The 10239-nt window shown below is 56.7% G+C and overlaps 1 protein-coding gene across 1 annotated transcript; it reads right to left on the minus strand.

Annotated features, from left to right (window-relative positions):
- Window positions 1–8222: 8222 nt before the first annotated feature.
- LOC123439668 (probable membrane-associated kinase regulator 2) lies at window positions 8223–10019 on the minus strand. The gene is made up of 2 exons (XM_045116357.1): window positions 8749–10019; window positions 8223–8643 (listed from the first exon to the last, which is right to left on the minus strand). The coding sequence occupies exons 1-2, from the start codon at window positions 9881–9883 to the stop codon at window positions 8558–8560; spliced, it is 1221 nt and encodes a 406-aa protein (XP_044972292.1). The 5' UTR covers window positions 9884–10019; the 3' UTR covers window positions 8223–8557.
- Between the last annotated feature and the right edge of the window lie 220 nt (window positions 10020–10239).

The following is a 10239-nucleotide window of genomic DNA, read 5'->3' on the forward strand; positions in this document are numbered from 1 at the left end:
AGAAAACCGAGTAACTTGCCGCTGGGGACTCCGAATGTGCACTTGGCTGGGTTGAGCTTGATGTCGTACCTTCGAAGGTTGGCGAACGTTTCAGCCAAGTCAGTCAGCAGGTCGGAACCTTTCCGCGACTTGACTACGATATCGTCCATGTATGCCTCCACGTTCCGACTGGTTTGGTCGAGGAGGCATTTCTGAATCATGCGCACAAAAGTGGCTCCTGCATTTTTGAGACCGAATGGCATAGTGATGTAGCAGAAGCATCCAAACCGGGTGATGAATGATGTTTTTATTTCATCTGGGCCATACAGACGGATCTGGTGGTAAGCAGAGTAAGCATCTAAAAAAGACAATTGCTCACATCTCGCAGTCGAGTCGACAATATGATTTATGCGGGGGAGTGGGAAGTGGTCTTTCGGGCAGACCCGAGTGATATGCTTGAAGTCGATGCATATTCGGACTGACTTGTCCTTCTTAGGCACCATGACAACATTCGCGAGCCACTCGGAGTGGTAAACCTCGCCAATGAACTTGGCCTATAGGAGCTTAGCCTATTCCTTGCCGATTGCTTTCCTTTTCTGCGTGGCGGACTGACGTAGATGTTCCTTGATAGGTCGAGCTTTGGGGTTGACCCTCAGTCGGTGCTCAACCGGTTCCCTGGGTACACCAGGCATGTCAGTGGGCTTCCATGCGAAGATGTCCCAGTTCTCACGGAGGAACTGGATGAACTCGGCTTCCTATTTAGGGTCAAGAGTTGTTGAGATGTTGGTTGGGGCAGTGGTAGGATCCGTCGGGTGGATGCTGACTTTCTTGATTTCACCCGTCGACTGGAATGCAGACTCGGAAGCTGGCTTCTTCGAGTGCATCATCTCGGCGGGATCTGTTGTCTGCCGGTACTCATCAAGCTCTGCCATTGCCATTTGCTGGTCGGCGATCTTGGAGCCCTGCTGCAAACATTCTTCTGCTCTCTGCCGATCGCCAGTGATGGTGATGACTCCCTTCGGCCCTGGCATCTTAATCTTCAAATAAACGTAACATGGTCGGGCCATGAAATGTACATATGCTGGACGACCAAGTATGGCGTGGTAGGCACTCTGGAAGTCTACCACCTCGAACGTGAGTTTCTCCTTGCGGAAGTTCTTGTCAGAGCCGAAGACGACATCTAACGCGATCTGGCCGAGTGATTTGGCCTTATTCCCTGGGATCACTTCATGAAACTGCATATTGTTGTGGCTCAGCTTGGACATCGGAATGCCCATCCCCTTGAGAGTGTCGGAGTACATGATGTTCAAACCACTCCCTCCATCCATCAACATCTTGCGGAGTCGAACTCCTTCTACCACTGGGACGACAACAAGAGCCTGACGTCCCGGAGTGGGGACATGGGTCGGGTGATCTGACTGGTCGAAGGTGATGGCAGTCTGCGACCACTTGAGATACTTTGGGGCAGAAGGAGCTGCCATGTTGACCTCTCGGTTGACCACTTTTAGTCAACTCTGGCTTTCGACATCAGCAAAGATCATCAGAGTGGCATGGGCCTTTGGGAAGGGGTCTTCTTGTTCTCTGTCCTCTTTTCTCTTGGTCTTTCTCACTCGACTGATCCTCTCCAAATCTCTAGATCAACAGCCTGCACTGCCGAGTGGTATGTTTAGGCACTATGGTGTTGCCTTCTTCATCTATCTTCGTGTTGATTGCACACGGCTGATCAAGGACATCTGGTCCCGACTGCTTCTTGAATTTCTTGGGGGGAATTGGCTCTTGGCCTTTCCCTTGAACTTTCCCACTCCCAGAGCGGCTGCTTTTGCCGGCGGTGTGCGCTCCACCTTCTGCTTCTTCTTCCGGTTGGAATTGGCATGTCCGTCGACTGCTTTGCCTTTGGCCCTGCACAGGCAGTCTTCTTCTTCTCCATTGCATAGCGGGTTGCTATCTCCATCATCTTGCTCATAGACATATCTCCCATCCGACCAAACTTCAAGTACAACTCTCGGTACCTAACGCCTGCTTTGAAAGCGCAGACTGCGTGATGCTCGGTGACTTTCTCCACCGTGTGGTGGAGAGTGTTCCAGCGTTGGATGAAATCGCGCAAAGACTCACTCGGCTTATGGATACAATGTTGTATCTCGGAGAGACCAGCAGGGCGCTTGCAGGTGCCCTCGAAGGTATTGATGAACACTCGAGCCAAGTCTGCCCAGCAGTATATGCTTGATGGAGTTAGTTCATTCAGCCAGGCACGGGCCGAACCATCTAGCATGAGGGGCAAGTGCTTCATTGCGACGTTGACGTTGCCGCCACCGATCTGAACTGCCACTCGGTAATCATCTAGCCATGTTTCTGGCTTGGATTCTCCAGTGAACTTGCTTATTCCGGCCGCCAACCTGAAGTTGGGGGGAATATCAGCAGAGCGGATTGCTCGGCTGAAACACTCGGGGCCGGAGATGACAGAGCCACTTCCACTCGGACGATCACCATCGTATCCATCGCGATGGGCTCGGCCTCTATCAACTCTCTTCTGAGTGAGATAGTCCCTTACATCACGCCTTTGGTCGCGGTCATCGCCCACCGATCGCCTTTCTTCGTTGCGCCGGGGCGCGTATGATCCACTCCGCGGAAGAGAGCGTGAACGATGGCGATCCTCGCGATTGAACCGGGGGGAAGCGGATTCCGCCCCTGGTCTTACTCGGATATAAGTCTGACAGTAGATGTGTATGGTATGAAAGTAGAGGGTAGAGTCCTAGCTACGGCAAGGTTGTACGAGTTCAAGCCCCTCTGCGTTGGAGGTAACATCCCTACGTCTGAGTGCTCTGGAGCTTTTGTGTCGAGTGGAATACAGGTGTTACAGAATGCGAACCCTTGCGCCAACTATCATGGATATAAGTCTGACAGTAGATGTGTAGGGTACGAAAGTAGAGGGCAGAGTCCTAGCTACGGCAAGGTTGTACGAGTTCAGGCCCCTCTGCGGTGGATGTAACAACCCTACGTCTCAGTGCTCTGGAGCTTTCGTGTCGAGTGGAATACCGGTGCTACAGAATGCGAACCCTTGTGCCACAGGGGAGGGGTGGCTTATATAGAGTGCGCTGCCCCTCATAAGTATCCAGCCTTCAAGGGTGCAATAAGTGAGATTGAATGCATACGTTACAGATAAGTATGCCATAAATGACATTAACTACAGTAGTCTAACATCTGACCGTTAGCCTCGCTGGAGTGGCTTCTAGCCTTCAATGTTGACTAGCTTCTGGTCTTCACCGAGTGGAATCCAGTCGTCGAGTATAAGATAATGCTCCGAGTGGTTCTCTACCGAGTGGACCAGAGGTTGTCTTAATCCAGTCGGTACGTATTTTTTGATCTTCAAGCTAATAATGAGGTGCCCTTGGGTAGGACTTATAGGTCAGGCCTATGACCCTACCCTAGGGATATAACCCCATCAGCAAGAACACACGAAGTGGTCAAGTCCCTCACACTCAAATCCCTCCACAACAACAAAATATATGGAGGAATATGAGAGGAAGAACAAGGAGGTCAGGAAGAACTCCAAGATCAAGATCCAACGGGTTCCCCTCACATAGAGGAGAAAGTGATTGGTGGAGATGTGGATCTAGATCTCCTCTCTCTTTTCCCTCAAGAACTGTCAAGAATCATTGGAGGGATTGAGAGTTAGCAAGCTCTAAGAAGGTCCACAATGGGGGAAGAACACGAGCTCAACAGATGGATTTGATGCAATGGAGGAAGAAGACCCCCTTTATATAGTGGGGGAAAAAATTGAACCGTTACCCCAACTCACAGCCCGAGCAGAGCGGTACTACCACACGGTAGGTTCACCAACCACAGTAGTAAAAAATTACTTCTGTGCCTTCCACCGCCGAGGTTGCGGTTGTGCAAAAGTTCGACGGCACGGTAGTACCGGACGATACTACCGCCAGAGAGCGATAGTTAAAAACTACTACCGTTCCAAGAGCGGTACTACCGCTCGCACGTGCGGTACTACCGCTGGCCACTGAAACTGTCGTAACTTTCGCATACGAGCTCCAAATCAAGCAAACTCAAACTTGTTGGATTCACGACGACAAGAGCCATCCAAACAGCGACCGAATGAGGTTGAGACTATCAAGATGACTTGTAGGACACTGATATCCTTACGGGTACTTAGGCGGGCTCTATGGAAACAGGTCCGTAGGCCTACCCCGTAAGTATAACCCGATTACTAGCCCCCGAATTGGTAGAGGTTTTCTGGCCGAGTGAATGACTCCCTTGGTGTTTCGGAGACACATGGGTCGCCGTCAGAGGCAGCGTCACTCGGACTCTTAGATAGCCACTACGGATTCAAGAGCAAGAAATCTCGAATGTCCGGGTGTGCCATTAAGTTTACATTGGGTAAGATCGAATACCTCTTAGGGTGATTTGTTCGATGATTCGGATGGCCATGGGCCCGGAGCTCCATGTATCCAGTCAGCGAACTGGAACGGATCCACTCGTACCAGGGTAGAGGTGACCTGATCGCCTTTTTGTGTTGCCCGAATGATCGGGGTCCCGCGGAGGGACAAGCGGGAATAGCGCTCGGCTCATCTCGCCACGCGTCGTGGATGCGGAATCCATTTGGATGGCGAGGGGGCAGTTTCCTCCACAAAATTTGAATTAGATGCGCGCGGGGCAGCAAAATTTGAGGCGACGTGGTTAGTGGAGGTAGTGGCGCCCGAGAGAGTCCTCGGAGGCGTGGTCAGAGTTGTTTCCCCTATTGGTATCGGCCATCTGAATCTCAGCTACACCCCTGCTGTTGTCGCAGTCAGCGTCGCCGAGTGACTCCTTGCTCGACGAAGGGAAGAGGCTGACGGTGGGCTCATCAGAACTGAGCATGGCCACCTATCCGGAGATGGCCTGGTTGGCCATAGCATGCTTGATCCATTGCTGCATCCGTAAACGACCAGAGCGCTTGCGGCGGACGGCAACGGGTCGTGGCGATGCCGAGTAATACGGCACCTATGGTTGCCGGATCAGTACTCCATGCGCCACCACACTAAAGTGTGACGAACCCCGCGCAGGGAGGGCGTCGGTGTCCAGTGGCGCATCATGTAGCCACGCCGAATCGTCGATGACGAAGCTGAGGGAACCGAAGAAGATCTCTCTTCCGAGTGTCATCATGATGGCGAAAGTGTGGACAATCTCCAACAGTGCTGAATTTGCTAGAAGCGCAGCCCCACGGTGGGCGCCAACTCTCGTGGGAATGATCCTGACAATAGTACTAGGGATACGAACTAAGGGGCGAAGTCTAGCTAGGCGCAGTGGATGCACTCGGATTTACGAGTTCAAGCCCCACTCGGAGGTGGTAATAGCCCTACGTCTCGAGCCCGTAGGCTGATGTTTGCTTATAGGGGCTGGAAAAGATTACAAGCGCTGAACCTTGAGTCGGTGCCCAGGAGTGGCTTATATAGTGGCTGCCACGAGCAGCCGAGCACCATTACAAGGCAAGAAATGATAATAAAGAAGGAAGTTACAAGTAACGGCGACCTTAATCCCCAGCGTTACCGGTAACGCTAGTTTGCATGGGCCTTCACGCATGTGTTTAAGTCCTTGGGCGTTGTAGTCCCTTCATAGTCCCTGCCTTGCTATGGACCGGGTGCTAGGAGCGTCTGACTGTCGCAAAGCAGACCGAGTGACCTCACGTGACCGAGTGAGAATACAATCTTCAAATGAGGTTGAGATTATCAAGATGACTTATAGGACTTAGGTGGGCCCTATGGAAGTGGGTCCGTAGGCCTACTCCTCAAATATAACCCCATCAGCAGAACCGACCACGTCTGGTCAATCCGACGCCCTGCATCACAGCCACGGTTAACCCACCGGCCAGCACCAAGCGTCCCTGGCATGACCGATGACCGACGCGCAGCCCGGCAGCCCCCGAATCCAATGCACCCCGAGCTCCAGCCATGGCGCTGCCCACACAGCCACCACGACCGCCATCTCCGAAGAAAAGGTCCGGGGTCGCCGCCCCGGCATCCGATCACCACACGTCTGCCGTGAAGCACCATTGTGCAAACACCATCAACGCACCTCATGCAATGACGAACCCCACGCCGCGACAACAGTCGCCGCTGTTACAGCCACCATCCCGGGGCCACTGCCTCGGCATCCACACGGCCACACACCGCATCCGGCCGGAACCACCCTCGCACGTCCCTGCCGCAACAGCGCACCACGCACGTCCCTGCCGCAACAGCGCAAGCAGCCCCTGGATCTTCCCGGCACCAGCACCACTAGGCCGCACGTGCGCCGGTGCACAAGCTATGACGCCAGCTCCGCGCACAAGAAGGCGGGCGCGCTCACCCCGGCCAAATCCACGCATGCACGCACCAGCACGCCCAGCCACCCCTCGTCGCCGCGGTCACGCGGCCCTCTGCATCTCCACGAGCCACGGTCGCCACCCCATTTCTTCGTTGACCCCACCGCTGCACACAACCATTGGAATCAGCCGGGACCTCAAGATCCGCTCGAACCTCGCCGCCAAACGGCCCCACCTCCGCCGACGCCGCCCAGGCTTTGCTCGGCGACGCCCTTCAGTGGTGGTCGGGGAGAGGAGGAGAAGGAGGGCCCCTAGGCGGCCGGAGTTTGGGCGCCCCGGTGCGGCCCGTTGAGCCGCACAGTATCGAGTTTTAAGTTTCGAGAAATCAGGTCACCAGATATGCGCGACGGGACGACGCGCGGGCGAAGTTTCAAAAGGATAAGGACGGCCCGCATGGTTGCACGAGTCGGGCTAGCAATAGCCCACAGGCCGAGCACATCGAAATCAAAGCATGAGATGTGGACGTAAATGCCACGCTGAGTGGTGGCTGCTGCATGCGGCTTTTACGTACGTAGTACTGGTTTATTTTGGGCACCCTTGGAGAGAAGCGCTGCATTCATGGACAACTGGACATGGAGTGGCTAGCCTAGTGGCCAGTTGAGGGTGGTGCAGGACATTGGATTCCTTTCCAGCCCCGGGGCCCACGAGCGTGGATACGGCTCGTGTTAGGCGAGAGCTACTCTGACACTCACTCTATCTAGATCTAAAGTCTAAACAAGTCAATGCTCCTGTAATCTTGCCGAAATTAACGAGTCTCATGCGTATAGCTCTCCTGCTACAGCCTCTCCGGCTGACACGCATGGCCCCGGTACACACACATACGAGGTAGTACAAGAAACACACAGGGGTCACGGAGTAAGCTAGGCAGTACTAACAGGCGGCGCCGTAGATCTCCCTTCCTTGATCAATGCGTGGCAGACAATAACTAGGGAGATTGTAGGTACACACGCGTAGTGGTACGCCAGCCAGTAGCTGCGGTCACGTACCTCTCGTGTACTGTGTACATACACGGGACTAGTAGTCCGCATGCATACGAGTACTCTGCATGCATACACTACTACCATTACCAGGAAGTATGAGCAGCCACGCACTGCGCCAAATGGCAAGCATGCCCAGCGCACACGCACACCGTGGCGGCCCAGAGATGGCATGCACGAGCGAGGGGTGACCAGTCCTCCGTCCGCGCCGCGCGTTGCCATCCCCGTGCGCGTGCGCGTGCGCGAGTGACCACACGATCGCGCTCCGGGACAAAGCCAGGGACACTCCACGTACAGGTATCCAGCCGCGGGCGCCGGGAGGGAGCACGGCCTTGCGTCCACGGTCCACCCACGGGCCACGGCCCCTCTCCTCCCCTCACGCCTTTCGCGGCGACCGAGACGCGAGGGAGGCACCCTCGAGGCCCCCATGCCGCCGACGCGACGGACGGACGGGACGGCACGGAGGCGAGCACGCCGCGCCGCGCCAAGACCGTCTCAGAGCGGACAGAAAGACGCCGCGGCAGTGCATCCTCGACAGCGGTAAAAGGCAGAGCGGATTTCGGTCGACGGCGACGGCGACGCGCGCTGCCGCACAGGCCTCATCTTTCTCGACCCGGAACAAAGCTAGCTAACATGGCCGGGCGTGCAACATCGGGCCGGGAAAGCGCGGCCGCGTATCAGCCTTTCTCCTTCCTGCTCCATCTCCATGCATGCATGGTTTTCCCCTGAATTCCACGAGACAGCAGCCTCGTGCTAAAGCTGCCCCCGTCCGACACACCACTCTTTTTCTCAGCAACCTTGCGTTTACACAAGTCACACCACCACAAACTTGCACTGTCGCCCGCTGTTCAGCTCAGGCCAGTCGCGTACACACACAAAAAGATGTGAAATTCAAATAGAGAAACTAGCAAGAAGGATTACTAGAAAAGCGACTTCACATTGACGGATGCAAATATTTTACATGCATACTACTAGGTACTTGACTACTCGTACTAGCACCATCAGATTATTGAATCTAGACGGCGGCCAGGGGATCCGGCAGCTAGGAGTTCATCGCGGCCGAAAAGACAAGCTTTTGCCACGTTAAGACAAGAGAAGAGAGCGCACACGTATGCACGCACGTTTCCTTAATCCGGCATCATGATGCTAGTACTACCAACTAAGCAGTATTAAAAATGCTACTAGCATCTAGGCTAAGATTTGATTGAGTACGGCGATCGCCACACTCCGGAGCCCGGACGGCCCGCCTGCCTCACGCGCCGTCGACGCCGTCCTTGCTGTCGGCCGCGCCGTCGGCCTTCGGCTCCGTCATCGACCTCAGCAGCGGCGACTCGGACCCTACGGGTTGCAAGAAAGCAGAGAGATGTTATCGTCTAGTGGCGCCATGCCTGCCGCGGTCACAGGACGCGGGGACGGAAATGAGTGGGTCTTGTGGTACGGTACCTTTGGACGCGTTGAAGGAGCGCTTGCAGTGCGCAATGGCGCCCTGGATGCCGTCCTGCAGCTGCAGCAGCGAGTCGTCGCGCCGCTGCGGCTGCGCGGGGGTCGGTGGCGTGGCCGACGGCGACGGCGCGGCTGCCACGGCGGAGGACGCGGACCGGCTCTTGCCGAGGCGTTTGCACGCCTGCTTCAGACCGGCCGGGACGCTGGCGCGCGGAGCGCGCACGCCGCATGCGACGACAACGGGCTGTGGCTGTGGCTGCGGGGGAGGTGCGGCACGAGGCTGGGTGGGGGCGGGGGAGGGTGTCGCGGAAGGGGACGGCGAGGGTTCGGGCTCGGCGTCTGTCTCCTCGCCCTCGCTTGCACCGGCGAACCGTAGGCGCTCGCCGTAGCGGCGGGAGACCTTGACGTAGAGGGGCTTGATTTTGTTGAGGTACTTGAGCATGACCTCCTTGGCGAAGCGCCGCTCCTCGGCGGTGATCGCCACCGCATCGGAAGGCTGAGGTGCCTGCACCGCTGGCCTGGCCGCGCCGGTGCCGCTGCCGGCGTCGGAGGTGCGAGAGCTGTTGTCACGCGTGAAGAGCGACACAAACGGCGCGTCCTCCACCCGGAACTTGATCAAGAAACGATTGGTCTTGGGCGCCGGGGAACCGCCGGCGCCGGCAGCAGCACCGGCGTTGCCCTCCGCCGCAACGGGGACCTTCGGCTTCCTCAACTTAAGCAGCAGCACGCGGAACTTGGTCGCCGGCCGGAGGAACGACGCGGCAGGGGCCTCCGCCGTCGCAGCAGGCTCCGCTTCCTTCCCGACGCAGTTCTCAGTCTCACTGACCGGCACCACCGGTTCGACGGCGACCACCTCGCCGCCGGACGCGGCGTCGCCGGCGACGGAGAAGTTGAACTCGACCCTCTCCTCCTCCGCGTCCGACGCGGCGCTCTCGTCGCCAGGCACCGCGAACTCGAGGTCGAAGAAGGCCGCGTCGTCTTCGACCACGTCGCCGCCCCCACCGCCACCGCCACCTCCTTCGCCACCGTCCTCCTCACACGGGGACGCGGCTATGGTCGTGGCCGCCACGGCCGCGCGCTGGTTGCCGGCGACGGCTCCGCCGCGCAGGTATTTGAGCAAGCTAAACGATTCCATGACAGAGCTCCCTCACTCTCACTCGGCTTGCTTGTCTCACTCTCGACACTCAAATAAAAAGACTTTTGGGGAGGCTTTTGGCTTTTGGGGAGGAGGAGGAGGACAAGGTGGTGGCGCTGCTGCCTTGCATCGATGGGGTAATAGATGAGCTCATGAGCAGCGGCAGGCCGCAGGCGGTCAGAAGCGAGGGGCCAGCGCCCACGGTGGGCCCGTGTCTGTGCGCCGTGTGGTGGGTCTCGCGTCGCGTGATCCCGCCCGCTCGTCACCCAATCGACTGCCCGGATCGAACGAGGCAATAAACACCGGATTTCTTTGAATTGAATTACATTTTCTTCAAACTGCCAGTGACCGGACTT

This window comes from Hordeum vulgare, chromosome 3H, assembly GCF_904849725.1.
Source record: "Hordeum vulgare subsp. vulgare chromosome 3H, MorexV3_pseudomolecules_assembly, whole genome shotgun sequence".
NCBI lineage: Eukaryota > Viridiplantae > Streptophyta > Magnoliopsida > Poales > Poaceae > Hordeum > Hordeum vulgare.